Below are 19,279 nucleotides of genomic sequence, written 5' to 3'. Positions count from 1 at the left end.
TCACGGAGCTGATTGCTAAGGCCAAGGCCAAGGATACATCTTTGCCGCAGCGGAAAGCAGCGGCTTCTACGTCTGGCAAGTCAAGTGCCAGTAGTGGTCGTCGGTCCTTTCGGCCCAGGGGACGGTTCGGTTAGACCTCTTGGAGATCGGGTCGTCCCTTGTCTTCCGGAAAGAAGACCACCCAGAAATCCATACACCCTGAAAACAACATTTCCGTCAGGACAAACGGGAGGTTGACAAAAAGCCCGCTAAGGCGGACTGATGCCAGGAACCCACTTGAGGGCTCTCGGGTGGGAGGTTTTCTGCTACAATTCGGGTCGATTTGGGCGTCCCACGTATCGGACGCCTGGGTGACGCGGGTTATGTCGGCAGGCTATTTCATAGAGTTTCATTCTCGACCCCCGGACAGGTTTCGTCAGTCACGCATCCCGTCCGAGCCCAAGCTGGCTACCGCACTACTGCGGGAGGTCGACTCTCTTCTGCAGCAGGGTGTGGTGGTTCCGGTTCCACCGGAGGACCGGGGAAGGGGGTTTACTCCAACCTTTTTGTGGTCCCCAAAAAGGAGGACAAATTTCGCCCCATTCTGGACCTCAAAGAATTGAATTTTCATGTCCGGACCCGGAAATTCCGTATGGAGTCTCTTCGCTCTGTCGTGGCGGCCCTGTCGCAGTACGATGTCCCTATTGGCAGGGCTCGCCAGCGCTTCCTGCGTTTCGCCATAGATCAGGCCCATTACCAGTTTGTGGCCCTACCATTCGGGTTGGCCTCGGCACCCAGGGTTTTTACAAAGATTCTGGCGCCGCTCATGGCGCTCCTTCGAAGGCAAGGAGTTACGATTCTCCTCTACCTGGACGACCTGTTAATTGTGTCGCCCACAGCGGAGGAGGCGGTGACAGCTCGCGATCTCTCCCTTCAGCACCTGGAGGACTTCGGGTAGCGGGTCAATTGGAAGAAGTCGTCATTGGAGCCGTCGCAGTCAATCTGTTCTTGGGGATGCATTTCGACACGGTACGGGCAGTGGTGTCCCTGCCTCCGGACTAACAAGCGAACCTTCGTCACCATGTCCAGGCTATGAGGTTGGCGATGTCACTTCGGAAGTGTATGCGCCTTCTGGGTCTGATGGTGGCGGCAATGGAAGCGGTACCGTTTGCACATTTTCATTCCCGGGGTCTCCAAGATCTTATTCTGACCCTTTGGGATCGATCGCCGGCTTCGCTGGATCGCTGTGTCGGTATCTCCCGCAGGGTGCGAGAGTCTCTTGGATGGTGGTTACATCCTAAGGCTTTATCCCTGGGGAAATCCTTCCTCCTCCCACGGTGGTTGGTCACGATCTCTGGGTTCAGGGGGTCTGGTCGTCAGAGGAGTCATCTCTGCCGATCAACATCCTGGAGTTGAGAGCAATATTTCTCTGCCTCCGACATTGTACTGTCTCTTTGAGCGGTCTGCTGGTCCGGATTCAGACAGACAATGTGACAGCTGTCGCGTATATCAACCATCAGGGCGGGACGAGGAGTTCCAGACTCATGATGGAGGTCTCTCGGATCCTGGTATGGGCCGAGTCCATGGTTCCAGCCATCTCCGCGATTCACATCCCAGGAGTGCTGAATATCACGGCGGACTTCCTCAGTCGCGAGCAGGTGGATCCCGGAGAACGGAGTCTTCATCCGGAAGTTTTTGCACTGCTGTGCTCCCGTTGGGGGACTCCCCAAGTGGACTTGATGGCATCCAGGCTGAACGCCAGGATTCCGACGTTCAGGTACAGGGACCCGGAGGCTGTGGCGGTAGATGCTCTAGTGGCCCCGTGGGACCAGTTCGAGCTGATCTACGTGTTTCCGCCTTTATCCTTACTTCCTCTGGTGATCCGGCGGATCAAACTCGAACGAATTTCAGCGATTTTGGTGGCGCCGGATTGGCCGCGGAGGGCGTGGTATTTAACGCTGGTGTCTCTTCTGGCGGCACCTCCGTTTCCACTGCCTCTTCGCCCGGTCCTGTTAACCCATGGGCCCATTCGCCATCCGGACCTGAAGACACTTCGTTTGACGGCGTGGCACTTGAGACTGAGATCTTGACCCGTCGTGGGTTTTTTGGCCGAGGTCATTGCCACCTTGCGGGCGGCCAGAGGTCCAGCTACGACTAGGATTTATCACAGAACTTGGGAGGCCTTCTATTCATGGTGTTCTGGATCGTCAAGGAACCTGAGGGTTTTTTCCATTCCCAACTTCTTGGCTTTTCTGCAATGTGGTTTGGCCAAGGGTCTGGCGGTTGGTACCTTGCGGGGTCAGGTATCTGCACTATCCGTGCTTTTTCGGAAGGCTATTGCCTCGCGCAGGGATGTGCGTTCTTTTTTTCGCGGGGTTGCACGTCAGTTTCCGCCTCGGAGGGCGTTTGTGGCTCCTTGGCGGCTCAATCTAGTCTTGGAGGCTCTTCAGCATGGGCCGTTTGAGCCTATGGATTCAGCTACGCTTTACTTGCTTTCTTGGAAGGTGGCCTTCCTGGTGGCGGTCACTTCTTTGAGAAGGGTTTCTGAGTTGGTGGCACTGTCTTGCTCGCCCCCTTTTCTGGAGTTCCACTCGGATCGCGTGGTGCTTCGTACCCGTTGCGATTTTCTGCCTAAAGTGGTGTCGCTTTTCCACGTCAATCAGGACATCGTGTTGCCCTCCCTCTGTCCAAAACCGAAGAGTCCAAAGGAGCGGGCCTTGCACTCTTTGGATTTGGTGCGGGCATTGAAGTTCTATCTTACAATCACGCAGGGGTTTCGGAAGTCGGACTCTTTTTTTTGTGATTCCTGCTGGTCTTCGGCGTGGTCAGCGGGCTTCCAAGGACGCTATAGCTCGGTGGATACGTTCGGCTATCCTGGAGGCATACCGGCTCAAGGGCGAGCCTTGTCCGGTTAAGGTTCGAGCTCATTCCACGAGAGCTGTTGGTTCGTCGTGGGCTTTTCGTCAGGGGGCCTCGGCAGCGCAGCTCTGCCAGGCGGCTACCTGGCGCTCCGTTCACACTTTTACTAAATTTTATTAAGTGGACGTGAGTGCTTCCGCCGATGCGGCCTTGGGACGCAGGGTCCTGCAGGCGGCGGTGGTTTAGGTTATCTCTTTATTTAGTTTTGACGCTTGCTGCGCGCTTGCCTAAGTTGTTGGGGTGTTGGCGATTCTTCCACTGTTTCCCACCCTTGAGTTCTGGACTGCTTTGGGTCGTCCCACTAGTAATGGATCTGTGTCTCCCTTCCTTCCCTTCTGCTGCTGAAAGACGGATTTTGGTAAGACCTTACCTGTAAAATCCTTTTCAGCGAAGGAAGGAAGGGAGACACAGCACCCTCCCATGGCAGAAGTGTATTATTGTTTTCCAGATGCGGCGCGACTCCTCTCTGATGACGGTCATCTGGGCTGGGGTCGGCGCGCTAGGGCTCTGTTCCAGCATTGCCAGCTCATCGCAGTTGTCAGGTCCAGTGAGTAGTACCTGGGACTGTGTGTTTTTTCTGTTATATGCATAACCTGTTCTCTCGCATTTCTGAGTTTTTCAGAAGGGGTTTTGTTGTTCCGCTAGTGTTGTCTGCTCTTCCTTAGCTTGTGTACTTACTGAAGAACATGGGAGTAGGAGGAGCCTAAGCTGGAGGGGCCGGTCATCACTTTTTATAAATCTGAGGTGAACTATCCTGTGGGGCTCCGCTTACCCACTAGTAATGGATCTGTGTCTCCCTTCCTTCCTTCGCTGAAAAGGATTTTACAGGTAAGGTCTTACCAAAATCCGTCTTTTCGCTATATACTGTAATAACATTGTATTGCGGTATATAGAGCAAGCTATTCCAAGTTCAAGCCACCACGTAAGGGGACTAAAAGTATTTGTGTAAAATTAAAGGTAGTTAAAAAATAAACACCATTCAGACTGTAGATGTGGCAATAACGATCTATCAAAAGATAAAATGATTTAAAAGGGTTGCCCACTACTAGGCCACAGACGACATCAGGGAGGAACTGAACTTTAATGTCGCCGTAAATCATCTGATCGGAGCTCCAAATAGAGCCGTTAAAGTCAGTACTGTGGAGTCAGTGTCGGTATAAAATGGACCGACTCCAACTCCTAAAATATATAATAAATTGGGTACAGTAGTTCAATGCAGTTTGTGGGGAATATTTTTTCATAAGAATTTGGGAAAGTTATGAAATGTCCTATAAATGTCTCTCCTATTCCTGATCTAAGGGTCTAGACTTTTAGCTGAGATGAATTTGTGCTACAGTAAATTTATCACTTAAACATGAGCCCTGTATGAGGGAGGTGGAGTCGGTGTCATGGAAATTGAGGAGTCGGAGGTTTGGCTTACCGACTTCATAGCCCTGGTTAAAGCATTACCAGCTCTCCATCGGAATTAGCGGAATGAAAGACTCTCAGTTAACTCATTCAGCTAGCGATGTGCTGGAAAACAAAAAGCCTGTAAAATCAAATGGGGCAAAAAATGTTAATGAATCCCAATAGCAGAAATAATTTGTAGCCCAAAATACATGCATTTAAGTATAAACAAATGCCTCTTATGGTCTCTATATCCTTTTATAATCATAACTGTGCTCTGTCATTATTGGAACAATGGTAAGTTCACTAGTAACAATTTGTTAGATAGGATTTGTATTTTGTCTTAGGCTATGTGCCCACGTTGCAGAAATGCTCAGAACTTTTTCCTGAGCGTTTCTGCATCTCCCTGGCAGAAAAAATGCATGCGGATTGTACATGCGGATTGTACATGCGGATTGTACATGCGTTTTTCCTGCCAGGGAAATGCGGATGTGAAGCATTCTTCACATGCATTTCCGCATGCGGGTTGACAAGCGCTTTCCAAGCGATTTTAGCATCACTTGGAAAGTGCTTGTCAACTTGGTCACACTATATAAATCCATGCAAACGGCATGGATTTATATAGTGTGACCTTAAAGAATGGTAAAAAATAAATCTATACTTACCCTATGATGGCCCCCACAGTCTTGCTTCGCTCCGTCCTCGCTTGCCGGCAGCTCGCGGTACACTACACTGAAGGACCTGCCATCACATGACTATGACGTCAGCGCAGGTCCTTCAGTCCACCGCGATCTGCCGACAAGGAGACCGGGGGCCATCAGAAGGTAAATATAATATTTATTTTACTCTGTCGCCTCATTGGGGGACACAGGACCTTGGGTGTTATGCTGCTGTCCACTAGGAGGCGACACTATGCATAATCTGAAAAAGATTAACTGTGGCTCCTCCCCTGCAGTATACACCCCTAGACGGTGTCAGTCATCTTCAGTTTTTGCTTAGTGTCGCAAGGAGGCACACCTTAAACCTTCACTCGTCCCTCGCTTCAGCACGGGATTACAGATGAAGAAAAGAGGGTCTCTTAAGAGACCCCCGGCATGGCTCCTTCCTCTGCCCCCTACTATAGGGTGCACAGTTGAAGTTGAGATGGCGTAACCACCATGCTGCTCCTTCTCCGGCCCCTCGGGTCAGGCTCGAAGTTGAGAACCCCCCTCCTTCCCCAATTTCCTCAGTCTTGGTCCGAAGTTGAGGCGAGGACAAAGTCCCCTGACGGTGACAGCGGCACCCTCCCTAATCCCCCCTGGGGGTATTAGGTTGAGATACCATCAGGTAGGGCCTGGACGGCAGCATCTGCAGCTCTCACCAGCCAGCACACCGCAGCCGAGGACCAGCAGCAATACAGGAGCCCCAGTCTGTGTGTGGGATCCTGTAGGAGCTGGGGGGAGTGCAGGCAGCCATGGCACACACAGGCACAGGCCTTCACAGGCTCTGTACCTGCTTCAGCTTTCTCCCTAAAAGCGCCTAAGGGGGACTCTCTTCAGAGCCCCCCTTCCATTTATGCCCCCACTGCCATTCTGCCTTTCAATCCGGGGGAATCTGGTTCTGATCTGCCCCCTGGACTACCGCGCCAGCCTGGAGCCCTTTTGGGCATAGAAAATAAATTTAGACCGCGGCTTCGACCTAGCCTAAGCTACCGCCCATTCTCCGGCCGCCCCCCGGATGACGATTTTGACACTCTGCGGTGTCATACAGGGGGCGGATCTTGGCTACAGGGCGCGCATCCCCATAGAAACTGCTGCCCTTGCAGCGCTCCGCCCCCCTTCTCCTTCACCTCCGGATACAGGAGAAGAGCTACGGCGGCCATTACTGCTGCAGGACATTCACAGGCCAGCCAGGTCTCCGGGGAGGCACAGGACCAGGCTTTTTCAGCGCTGCTCACCCATAGGTCACGCTCATCTGCGTCATCACACAGCACACGGTCATCCCTGTCTAGGGACAGATACCGTAGTCCCAGGTCATCTAGACAGTCCCCTACCAGGGACAGGGATTATATTTCTCCTCACCATTCCCCTTCCAGAGAAATACTACATTCTGATTCACCTAGGAGACACTTTAGTGACACACAGGAGTCAGAAGATTCCGACTCAGACAAAGAAACTGATGGATCCCTAACTCTAAGGCCAACTAGCAATACAGCGCTAGTTGAGGACATAATCTCGTCCATACATCAGGTGCTGGATATCTCTGATCCGACCCCAGACGCACCACAAGATAACATTTCATTTGAAGGAGCCCTAAAGCCGCCTAAGTTTTTCTTGAATCATTCAGAATTTAACATCTATCCTCAAAGAATGGACAGACCCACCAGCTGTGGACCCCCCCCCCCCCTTCCCCAGTCTCCAGGCTGGCAGCACAGACACTTCTTTCACTGCCAGATATCTCAACCCTCAGGGATGCAGCAGACCGGCAGGTAGAAAGTATGGCTTGTTCAATTTGCGAAATCACAGGAGCCTCCCTAGCTCCCACGTTCGCTTCAATTTGGGCAGCCAAGGCCATACTGGCTTGGGCAAAAAATTTACAAACTGGCCTTCAAGTTTCTGCCCCTGAACTGTCGGAAGAAGCAATTCAAATACCAGTTGTGGCAGACTACTTGCTTCATGCAGCTCTGGATTCTGCAAGAGGTGCAGCGGGGGCAATATCACACGCCATCACTATTCGGCGTATTCTTTGGCTGCGTGAATGGAAAGCGGACGCAGCCTCTAAGAAGTCCCTCACGCAGCTTCCATACCTCAGCGGTCGGCTTTTCGGTGAAAGGTTGGACACAATGATATCCAACGCCACCGGGGGTAAGAGTACCTCTCTTCCCCAACTGAAACCCAAACGCAATTACAGCAAGCGTAACCAAGCTAGATTCCAATCCTTTCGGAACTCTTCCGGCTGCTCCGTCTCTCGGCCAGCACAAAATAACAGCCGCTTCACACGCAGGGAAGACTCGAGATTGACACAAAAGTTGGACAAGACCTGGCTGTCAAATACAGGCCAATCAAAATCAAAAAGAGGGAAATCCAAAAAATTTCTTCTCATCATGACTCACGGACTCAAAAAAGACACTCCACCTGTAGGCGGCCGACTTTTACTCTTTCATCAAGTCTGGCTACCTATTACAGAAGACAGGTGGGTCAGGGAACTAGTATCTTCAGGATACAAAATAAAATTTACTTCCAACCCACCAAACAGATTCCTTATATCTGTTCCCCCAAAACCGCCAGAAAAGCTTTTCACTAAGCTGTCTCCTCGCTCCTTCAAGCAAGTGTCATAATACGTGTCCCAACAGCCGAGCGCTTCCAGGGGTTCTACTCCAATCTATTCGTAGTCCCCAAGAAAGGAGGTGGGGCACGGCCCATACTAGATCTAAAACAGCTCAACAAATATGTAAGAGTACTTCACTTCCGTATGGAGTCTCTTCGTTCCATCATCGCATCCATGGAAAAAGGAGAATATAGACATACAAGATGCATACCTGCATATACCGATTGCACCTGCCCATCAGATATTTCTCGCAATCGACTAGGACCACTACCAGTTCGTGGCTCTCCCCTTCGGACTCGCCACGACCCCCAGAGTGTTTACCAAAGTCATGGCAGCCACCATGCACTTCCTACACTCCAAAGGCATAGTGGTCATTCCATACCTAGACGATCTCCTCGTCAAGGCTCCCACCTTGCAGGACTGCGAGCTCAGTGTCTCAATCACGATCGACACTCTGAGTCACCTGGGCTGGTTAGTCAACCTACAAAAGTCGTCACCAGCCCCAAACCAGTCTCTGACATTCCTGGGAATGCTATTCAATACCTCCAGGGGTCTAATACTCCTTCCCAAGGACAAGGCACTGCCTCTCCGTTTAGGAGTTCGCACCCTTCTCAGCAAACCCCCTCGATCTCTCCGGTTTACCATGAGAGTCCTTGGCAGGATGGTGGCGGCAATAGAAGCGGTTCCATTTGCCCAACTTCACCTCAGACCTCTCCAATTAGACATTCTCAAGTCATGGGACTGGAACCCTTCTTCTCTCGACAGGAAGTTCCAGCTGACGTTGTCAGCCAGGAAGTCCCTTCACTGATGGATCAACCGGACCTCTCTAACAAAAGGGAAATCTTTTCTCCCAGGTCAATGGAAGGTCCTGACCACCGACGCAAGCCTGACAGGTTGGGGTGCAGTACACCTACACCACAGAGCACAGGGCAAGTGGTCCCCAGCGGGAGCAACCTTGCCCATCAACATTCTGGAAATTCGTGCCATCCTCCTGGCGTTAAGAGCCTTCTATCACTTACTGGCAGCCTCCCACATCAGGGTACAGTCGGACAATGCGACGGCCGTGGCATATGTCAATAACCAAGGGGGGACCCGCAGTGTCCGGGCGATGCGAGAAGTGACACGCATTCTTCACTGGGCGGGAAAAAAAAAACGGACTCCATTATCTCTGCGGTCCCCATTCCGGGTGTAGACAACTGGGAAGCGGACTTCCTCAGCCAGCAAGGAATAGACTCGGGAGAGTGGGCTCTCCATCCCGAAATCTTTCAACAGATCTGCCATCGTTGGGGTACTCCGGACGTGGACCTAATGGTGTCTCACCTCAATGCCAAAGTCTCCAACTTCATGGCCAGATCACGCAACCCGCGAGCACTAGCAGAGGACGCCCTGGTTCAGGACTGGACCCAGTTCCAGCTCCTGTACATTTTTTCACCTCTCCCCCTGATTTCCAGAGTGGTGAGAAAGATCAAACAGGAGGGAGTACCAACCATCCTAATTGCACTGGACTGGCCCAGGCGTACATGGTACGCCGACATCGTACGACTCACAGCAGATGTTCCCTGGCGTCTTCCCGACCGCCCGGATCTTCTATCACAGGGCCCGTTCTACCACCAGAACTTAGAGGCCCTCAATTTGATTCTGTGGCCATTGAGACCTGGATTCTAACCCAGGCAGGTTTTTCGCCAGATGTCATTGGAACCATGATCAGAGCATGAAAACCAACCTCAGCCAAGATTTACTACCGTACCTGGAAAGCCTTCTTTACCTGGTGCGAATCTCATAACCAAACCCCACTACCCTATTCCCTACCCAGGGTACTCGGTTTTCTCCAATCGGGCCTGGAAGCCAGACTATCCCTGGCCTCCCTTAAGAGCCAGGTGTCAACTCTTTCAGTGCTTTTTCGAAAGTGCATTGCTCACAAACCGCAAGTAAGAAGATTCCTCAGGGGGTTTCCCGATTGGTTCCCCCCTACAGACGACCACTAGAAACGTGGGACCTCAACTTGGTGCTGACTGCATCGCAGGAATCACCCTTTGAATCCCTTAGGGAAGTCCCACTCCATCTTCTATCACAGAAAGTGTTTTTTTTCCTCGTGGCAATCACCTCGCTACGCAGGGTGTCTGAACTCACAGCACTCTCCTGCACACAGCCCTTCCTGATTTTTTTCCAGGACAAGGTAGTCCTCCATACGGTTCCATCCTGCCTTCCGAAGGATGTGTCCAACTTCAATCTCAGTGAAGAAATTTCGCTACCATCCCTCTGTCCGGTTCCGGTTCATAGAGTGAAAAAGGCTTTCCATATGTTTGACCTTGTCAGGGCATTGCGTATCTATGTGTCTAGCACTGCGCCCTTCCGGAAATCTGATTCTCTTTTCCTCCTTCTGGAAGGTGGCCTCAAGGGTCTGCCAGCTTCTAAAGCTACCCTTGCCAGGTGGATCAGATCCACCATACAAAAATTCTCCTCTTCCAGTAGGTATTACGGCACATTCGACACGTGCGGTAAGGGCCTCCTGGGCCATTCATCACCAGGCTTCGGCACAACAAGTGTGTAAGGCAGCCACCTGGACCAGCCTACACACGTCTACCAATCACTATAGCGTTCATACCCAGTCTTCAGTAGATGCGAGCCTGGGCAGACGTGTTCTGCAGGCGGCAGTACCCTAATTATAGGGACCCGTCTACACAATATTCGTCCATTGCTTCCCACCCAGGGACTGCTTTGGGACATCTCAAGGTCCTGTGTCTTCCAATGAGGCGACAGAGTAAAGGAGATTTTTGTGTACTCACCGTAAAATCTCTTTCTCTTAGCCTGTAATTGGGGGACACAGCTCCCACCCTGTTGCCCTTCCGGGCCGTTGAGTTCTCATATTGGTTTTCCTTTGAGTTCTTATATAGTTGCCTTTTCATAGGCATGACTATGTTATCTGTTCCTCCTACTGCTTTTGCACAAAACTGAAGATGGCTGACGCCGTCCAGGGGTGTATACTGCAGGAGAGGAGCCACAGTTAATCTTTTTCAGATTATGCATAGTGTCGCCTCCTAGTGGACAGCAGCATAACACCCAAGGTCCTGTGTCCCCCAATTAGAGGCTAAGAGAAAGAGATTTTACGGTGAGTACACAAAAATCTCCTTTTTTATTTTATTCTTTTTTTTACAGGTTCTATGGTACCTGGGTCCAGAGGAGAGTCTCCTTTCCTCCAGATCCGAGTACCATCCGCACTTTGAAACGCATGGATTCCGCATGTGCAGATGCAGTGATGCATAATTCATGCGTTCCAATGCAAGTCAATGGCGGCGAAAACGCAGTGCTTCCGCAAAATAATTGGCAGTGCTGCGTTTTGTTTCCGCAATGATAACCCGCAGCATGTGCACAGCATTGGGGAACATGGCAGGCCTTCTACCATGCGTTTTTTAAGCGTTTCTGCAGCGTTTTTGCCACTGCGGAAACGCTTAAAAAACGCATCGTGGGCACACAGCCTTAGGGTTAGCAAGAGAAGCCAATACTAAAATTGTTGAGCCAAGACTATTAAATATCTCTCAAAAAAGATGGGAAGCCACAATGCTCAAGCCTTCCTGCCATTATATGGGATTATGGTCAGGAACCCTGGCTCCTCTCTTGCTTGTGTGTTGCTAGCTTCTTAATGTCTTGTGTCGGAGGAGAGTCTCCTTGGAATCTGACCTGTTTTTCTGTTTGTCCTTTAACAGGACAGTGTCCCCATGGGCTCTCCTGCCTTCCTTCTCTCTCTCTTTGTAAGTATTGAATGGCTGCATTGTATTGGAGGATCTGTGTTTCAGCACCCTCCGTCCATCCATTACAGCAGTTTGACAATGTAATCAATGTACTTTGTTAAATGGTATTAGGGTACGGCCACATGAAGACAGTGCCACAGTGCGGCGGAAAACAGCATGGTTGTTTTGTGTAAATTAAAATGGTAATGGCCACATGATTTTGCAGCTGAAGAACAGTTTTAGCCACAAAATGATTTGACCATTAACATTGACTGTTAAAGGGGATGTCCCAAGAACGCAGCTCATGAACTGTGAGAAGTGTCTGATTGCAGGGGATTTCACGGCAGGGAAACGCATTGTTCATGAGCGCTGGCTGCGCTGTGCCCCGTTCAGTACAGCAGCTGTCAAACATGTCAAGTTTGTGAAGGCCTGACAGACACAGAGTGCTCTGTTATCTATGCTCAGTCCCATTGACTTTAATAGAAGGGGCAGTTAAGCGCCCGATTGTTACTCCATTTAAGAAGAATCACTTATTTTTATCAGTGGGGGTTGCATCGGTAGCAGACATTTACAACCTAATCTGTAGAAAGGTGACAAGTTGTGATTTTGGGACAGCACCTTTAATGGCTATTGTGGCCACATGCGTGGCCATACCCTAACTGTCTGCTTTGTGTCCCCTGTGCATTGCTTCCTTATTGCTTCTTTCTGTCCTTCAAACTGATATTTATGTTTGTGAAAATTGTCCAAGGTCAAAATAGCAAGGTTCCATAATATGACATCTAGTACATGATGACAAAAATGTGTTCATTCCACAGTTTAGTGTGTATTCAGTAAGTTCACCAGTTCAGAGCTTGTGACAGGGTTAGGACAGCAGTAAGATGAGAAGGCAGAAGGTCACTGCTTAGTGTCTCAGGTATGTGACTTTTCTAATTGTATTGGAACGTGAATTATATAATCTGTACAGACGATAAGGTTATCTGATCTTAGACATACTGTAGGTTATTGCATCATTTACACTCCTCTTTATACTGACACTTATTTTTTATTTCTTACTTCACAGGATGGAGGCACACGAGGCCGACGCTGTGCAATTGAAGCCGATATGAAGACATTTGTAGAAATATCAATTTTAAAGTGTGGTTTATATTTCTTATGCATGTGCTGTTTTTGTTGATGACTACAAAATAAAGGCACTATGCTTGGATGCATGTCAATTGTGGATGAAGGCTATTGAAAAAGAATGTATCTTAAGTTATGTATACTAAATATTATAAATGTGTAGGTTTAACTGAAATTTTATTCTAGCTTCTTCCTTCTATTTTATAATCCACTGGACGCACTGGGGACCCTGCTGTGAAGGCCTTTTCACTGAATAATTGAAGTCTTTCTTTCAGCACAGTGCTTATATACTGAGAATTGTAAAGGTGGCTGATGTTTGGATGTGATATCTGTACTGTAAAATAGATTGTTCACCCTCCAGAATCATGACATGCTCTTGTATTTATATTTTTATTCATCACGGTTAAGACCAGAGTTGTCTCGCTTACACATTAGGTCATCTTTTACTCTAGCATAGTTACTAAGGTTGAGCAATGATGGTGGTCTTTCTAAAGTTGCTCATGCTTCACCAATGTCAATGCATCTGCGAGAGCTTGGTATCCGCTGCTATGCCAATGGATATTAATGCATGGAAATCCTTCTTAAGCAAAACAAAGGTAATGTTCAGCAGAGAAGTTAGGCAAAGCTTTGTGCATGAAGCTGCAACTAAATATTGTTTCAGATGTAACTCTCAGATAAACGTGATGCATTTGTGTGATAGTATTAGCCATAGCATAGCTCTGCAGCTAATGCTAATAACTAATAAAATGGCTATGACACTGTTTCTTTAAAGCAGTGATACCCAACCTTTCTGACCTTGAGAGCCACATTAAGCTCTGAGAGAGGGTCGCAAGCCACATCCAGCTCCTGCCCCATTCACGTTAGTGACACCCAGAGCCCCCATTACCAGTATAATGACAACCAAGCTTTTCCACAGAAAACACCCCGGAGCAGTATACCAAGATCCAGGGGTTCCCACAACATTCAGTAATCTTGCATCACACACTCCAAAAACACTGTTGCATCCAGCTCAAGCACTTCCTCTGACAGGTAGTATCATCCGGTCTCCAGCTTACCAAGTTTAAATCATCTCTCAACCCCTAAGACCAGTGTATGCGCATCCAGATCTGCTCTTTGTGGGGCTACTCACAATGTCACCATCTGCAGACCGGCTCATAGCTGTTTGCTAGACCAGGTGCTAATGCACTAAGCTGGCAGACAGCCGTGAGCCACGATTCATGGGACTGCGAGCCACAGGTTGGGGACCACTGCTTAAAAGAATCATTTGGCATTGTGCATTCCTGCAATACGTCATTGTCAGCCAGATCTTAGTAGACTGAGTGGTCTCTGAGAAAACCCTTGCAGTGGTAAAGTAATTCTGGTTGACCACTGGGGCATAACTCTCCATATGAAGCAGTTCAGCAATCTGGGTATCACTCCTGCCTCCTCATGCCTTGTGGCCTGGCTTCGCTTGCTGGCTCATGCTTCGCGGCCTGGCTTGGCCTGCCTCTGAACCAATGCCTGTTCCCACAGCTAGGGGCTATCCCTGGATAGCAGTAGTCTTATTTGGTACAATCAGACATTGAGGCGGGACCAGCCAGTCTTACACAGTTCAACAGAAGAATACACTGAAATCTGACAAAGCCAGTAAAGTCCAGTCAGTGTCTCTTAGATTAGATGAGAAAACTGGCACATAATCTGGAGAGACAAGTCAAATCATAGTTTATGCTCCTAGTTTGGAGTGAGAGAACCGTGATATCTGCTCTAAATCTGGTGAGCAGATGAATTGATGGATTAAAGCTTCTTTTTTCTCAGTCAAGTACTTTCCATGAAGGTTATCCTTGGTGAGATAAATACCTCTTAAGAATACTGATGTAAGACTATTCTGATTGTTACCAAAAAAAGAATACAGCAGAACTCTGTATGTGTGAAGATGTGTGCAACATTGAAAATATGAAATATCAACTGCATTCCTACTATATAGACTATGCTTACAAAATGAAGATATTTAGCACACAAATTGGCCAATTCATGTGCACCTCACAAGAGGGTGCACTTTTCTTTGACGGAACCATATGCCTGCTATTTATCAAGTGTGCTTCTCTCGAGCTAAAAGCCTACAAATTTATAGGGCAGATAGGATCCTGCACTAATTAAAAACTGTTTTGGGGCTTAGTTCAACGTCCATTTTTTTCACATATGAAGACTCAAAATTTCAACTATTTGGCTGTAACAGAAGGTAGTTTGTTTCCCAAAGGACTGGAGAGTGGTACAATAATGTGTCAGCAGGCAACAGTGAAGCATGGTAAAAGTTCTTTGCAAGTTTGGGACTGCTTTTTGGCAAATGAAGTTGGGAAATTGGTCAGAATTCACAGTGTCGTCGATGCTGAGAAATACAAGCAAATTGGAGGCATTTTATTGGCTCCAATATCATTCTGCAGCTGGATAGAGACCCCAAACATATAGTCAGTTCTTAATAACATGATCTCCAGCATAAAGAAGATCAAGGAGTTCTGGAAGCGATGATACGACCCCCACAGAGCCCTGATCTCAACATCATTGAGTCTGTCTGGGATTACGTGAAGAGACAGTGTGCAAACCGACATCCACAGAAGATCTGTGGTTAGTCCTCCATGTTATTTGGGACAGCTTCCCTGCTGATTTCCTCCAAAAACTGTTATCAAGTGAATGTAGAAAAATGTATGCTTTTTTGAAGGCAAAGGGTGGTCACAACAAATATTGTTTTGATTTTAGATATTTTTTGTTCATTCACTTTTAATTAATTTTTTTTAATCAAATAATAAAAACTTCTATTTTAAAAGCAGGCATACTTTGTCTCAAACTTTTGCCCAGTACTGTGTGTGTGTGTGTGTGTATGTAGGTATGTATGTATGTGTGTGTGTGTGTGTGTGTGTGTGTGTATGTATGTATGTATGTGTGTGTGTGTGTGTTCCAGAGTTATTTATATTTAAGACCTTGGATGAGGTTAATTTGACTTTTCTATATATCCACAGCGGATACAGACTGCTTAAAGGACATGCAGATGCCATGAGGAGCCTTGAATATAGATGCAAAACTGCTGGTTCAGTTTAATTTTCTTTCTTAATCTGTAATATTTTTAGTTATGGCTTAGATGTCATCATTTTCAACCTGAAGAGTGGATAAGCTTTGGCAGGGGCAGAGAAGAAAGCCAAGACTATATTATCTAGACGTACATAATGGGGTTCTCCTGAATACATTTATTTAACGTTAAAGGCTGAGCAGAGAGACTTCTTTTGTAAGAACAGAACCATCCTACAGGCCAAATAATAACCTATTCGTTATTTTAGCTTAAAGGTTTTCTGTAAAGGAGTTTTCTATTTACATGTAAATAAAATAATTGAATAATAAAAAGATGCAACTATCTGATTATGATTACTGCCTCAATTATTGAGTTTGTCCAAAAAAATACTGGAAAAAATGTCACCTGAAATGTTGCAGTGACCGATGTCTGGTGAGCAAGTGATCAATTCTTTCAAAATTGATCAAAACTGTCTTGTGGTTTAGAAACACTTATTAGATTACATATAGAGAATGCATCCTGATAAAAATGTTTTGCTAAAAATAATGCAACTATGTTATCGTTTTCTTTTTTCATCAATCGGTGTTGTTTTGTTTTCTTATATTATACAAGGTGGGTGGGATGTCATTTTATTTTGAGATTGTGATGCCCTTTCGCACAAATAGTTATATGACAAAATAATTTAAACCCAATTAATTTTGTGAATATTTTGTAAATCTCCCAATAATCTCTACAATGCTTACAGAATGTGCATTAGATATAAAAAAAAAATGCAAGTTGTACATTATTTTGCCAAAAAATTCCCCCCTGGCAGTGGAAAACTTATAATGCGAATAGTATATGTCTTTTAAATATAATGTAGTCAACATTACAATGTGTTTGAATCTGTCAGAAAGAAACAAGTTATATGTAGAGATGTATTAGACGTTGAAATCCTTATTGAATCTCTTTCTTTGGAGTTTCAGAGTACAACACTCAATTCAAATGACTCGAACGCAGATGATGAGAGTGCTTTTCCTGACCCCTCACAGGTATTTCATTTATTGAGGTATCATAGGTTATTACAGTAACGGAGTATGAGCTGTCTGTTTTCCTGGTTCAAAGGGAATGTGTATGTATTCTTTTCTAACGAAAACCAAATCCTAAATATAGCTATAGGGAAAATTTGAAAAAGTCAGCATTTATTTTTAAATATATTTTTGCAAAAAACTTTATTCAGAGTGAATATGCCATCAGTTATAGTTTAATAAGTTTTTATGTTAAACATTTTTTACATTGTTTGTTTTTTTCTTTCTAAGTATTTTAGTATTCCTAACCTTTTGCAATTTTCACTTTGGCCACTAAGTCTATTATGAGACTAATACTTTGGTTTTCATAAATTTCTTTACACTATTTTACTATCACAATAAAAGGTATCCCCTACAAATAGATATGGCATGATCCAGGATTCCTATTAGATGATGGTTACCATTAAAGGAAAGCTACCATCAGAAAATGACGTTTAAGTTAGGTTATTGTGATAAATAATTTTTTTTACAAATGTTTACATTTTTTTCCCCACTGGCCAATGAAAGTTTTTTAGACTCATGTTGTTTCAGGAAACAACACATGTACATAGCCACAATGGTCATACCCAACACTATATCTTGTTTTCAAGTAGTTAGAGAGCCTGTGCAGAGGTTATTGTGAAGGGACAGGGAGCAGGGTCAGTAATGACATTACCTATTGTGAATGGTGGATCCTGTGTTATCAGATGTGTATTGAAGTCATTGTAATCCTACCTTCATTTTTGAAAATACATACAGCACAAAACCTGATTTAAAGGGGTTATTTGGGCCTTTTTTTTAATTTTCCCTATGGGGCTAATCACTTATCAGCAGGTATTCGCTAACTACCCTGTGATGATCTCTCCTTTCTGAAAGCCATCATGGACAACTCCTGTTGGCAATTCTCCTTCCTATGACGTCATGTTGACAGTGCAGTCCTTTCTTTTCCGCTCTGCTCTGCCAACGAGGCATCACTGACGGTTGATGGACAACTGGCTCCCCAATGCTTTAGGCCTCTTTCACTCTCCTCCGTGTTGCAAGTACGTGTGGTATTCGTTTTTTTCATGGATGCCATACGTACCCATTCTAACCTCTAATGCTATACACTTGTCTGTGTTTTTCCACACAAAACACATGGAGACACGTCCGTTTTTTGCCAGCAGCACGGATAAAAAGGACCAATACAAGTCTATGGATCTGTGAAAAACATGTACAGTACACATATTGCATCTATGTGCTGTCCAGTGTTTAACATTACAAAGAATCTCCTAACTTTGCAATTTAATTCTTTCTTTATCCATACTGGAAAAATACTAATGACACACTGGTATTAAAAAACGGACACACGGATGGAAAACACTGATGTGTCGGTTTTTCACTTATGTGTTTAAACATTGAAATGTGAAACAGACCTTAGACTGAGTTGTCAGTCAGTTAGCATGATGTTGCTACTGACGCCCCAGCAGCAGAGTGGAAGAGATGGAATTGCTCTGTCGACACGTCACCGGAAGCAGGAGAATTTCTGTCTGCGCCTGCTCTGAGCTGGAAGAGATTGTCAACTGTACTACTATACTTGTATCACTACTGAATGCTCAATTGAACATGAGAGTACTGATTATTTTAGTACATTTGCTCCTACTTCTAATTTATTCTTTATACACAGAACGGCCTTCATCTTTTAGAGTCGTGGCGAGAAGACAACTAGAAAATACATAGCTTCTAATGGCCACAAGCCTACTGAATATTGAATATGAATATAACAGGAGAAACAGAGTTTATATAGGCATAAAACCAGTATAGCTTTATTAGATACAAGATAGTAAAAAGGCCACAACAGTGGCGACACAGAGTAAATAACAGATTACAAAATACAGTACATGGTAACATATGTAGAAAGTATATGTGGCAAAACCCCCCCCCAAGAAAAGGGGAGTAGTAAGCAGAGAGCCTATAGAATATACCATAAGTAAAGAGTATCCGCACAAGTGTGCAGGTATGCATCAAATGTCAAGAAGAATTCAAATACCGCTTACCAGTCACTAATAGGGGAGGGCCAGCAGAAGAAAGGTGACAGGCAGACCAGGAACAGGATAAACTCAAGGCACCAAGTGACCAAAAGGGAGCCTCGACGCGCGTTTCTCCACGACGCTATGGGCTTTCTCAAGAGGCATAAGCTTGTAAGGGACAGGGACCTTTTTAAAGTCTTTTCACACGGTCACTTGACCGCGATACTAGTCACGTGACCGGAAGTGAATAAGTGACCGATGCTCGTCGGCGCATGCGCTAGGCGCCGGAAACTGTCGTGCGGGCAGAATCCGTCACCTGGTAACGCGCACGCCGGAAACACATGGTATGTGAACCAGAAGTGCGCGGCCAGGAGAAAGACGGCCATGCCCGGGCCGAGAGCAGCGTGCCCAGAGCGCATGCGCACCGCATCATATGTCACCTAGCAACATAATGGCCAATAGCAGAGCCCGGCATCCAAGAAGAATAACAAAGGGTCAAGCAATCATTAGTCCTGCAATGCATTATATATATGAGACTGAATGGACGAAAATACAAGTCACGACAGTATAACATCAAATGTGTAAAGATGTCCATATATACAGTACGCAGGGCCGGTCTCATTAGATCCAGTGATGTTGGTCAGCGCATAAAATAGGATGTAGTTCCGTTCTCATGCTATATATGGACCAAAGAAAAAAGGAGCCAAGAGAAGAAAGAAAAGTGGTGCCGTCCCGGTCGGACAATTCCTG

At 46.4% G+C, this 19,279-nt stretch overlaps 1 protein-coding gene across 1 annotated transcript in view; it reads left to right on the top strand.

Moving 5' to 3' along the window:
* Nucleotides 1-12,558, top strand: part of LOC141167225 (bromodomain-containing protein 8-like) — a 37,603-nt gene extending 25,045 nt beyond the window's left edge. The window contains exons 14-15 of the mRNA XM_073654672.1: nucleotides 11,295-11,339; nucleotides 12,379-12,558. Coding sequence (XP_073510773.1) covers nucleotides 11,295-11,339; nucleotides 12,379-12,492 — 159 coding nt within the window. The 3' untranslated portion in view covers nucleotides 12,493-12,558. The remainder of the gene's footprint in view (nucleotides 1-11,294; nucleotides 11,340-12,378) is intronic.
* The last annotated feature ends 6,721 nt before the right edge of the window (nucleotides 12,559-19,279 follow it).

The sequence above is a fragment of the Phyllobates terribilis genome, unplaced genomic scaffold (genome assembly GCF_046119375.1).
Source record: "Phyllobates terribilis strain yellow unplaced genomic scaffold, ASM4611937v1 Scaffold_11__3_contigs__length_659146591, whole genome shotgun sequence".
In the NCBI taxonomy this organism is placed as follows: Eukaryota; Metazoa; Chordata; class Amphibia; order Anura; family Dendrobatidae; genus Phyllobates; species Phyllobates terribilis.
The sequence above is the reverse complement of the archived record's forward strand: the minus strand, read 5'-3'. Positions and strand labels throughout refer to the sequence as shown.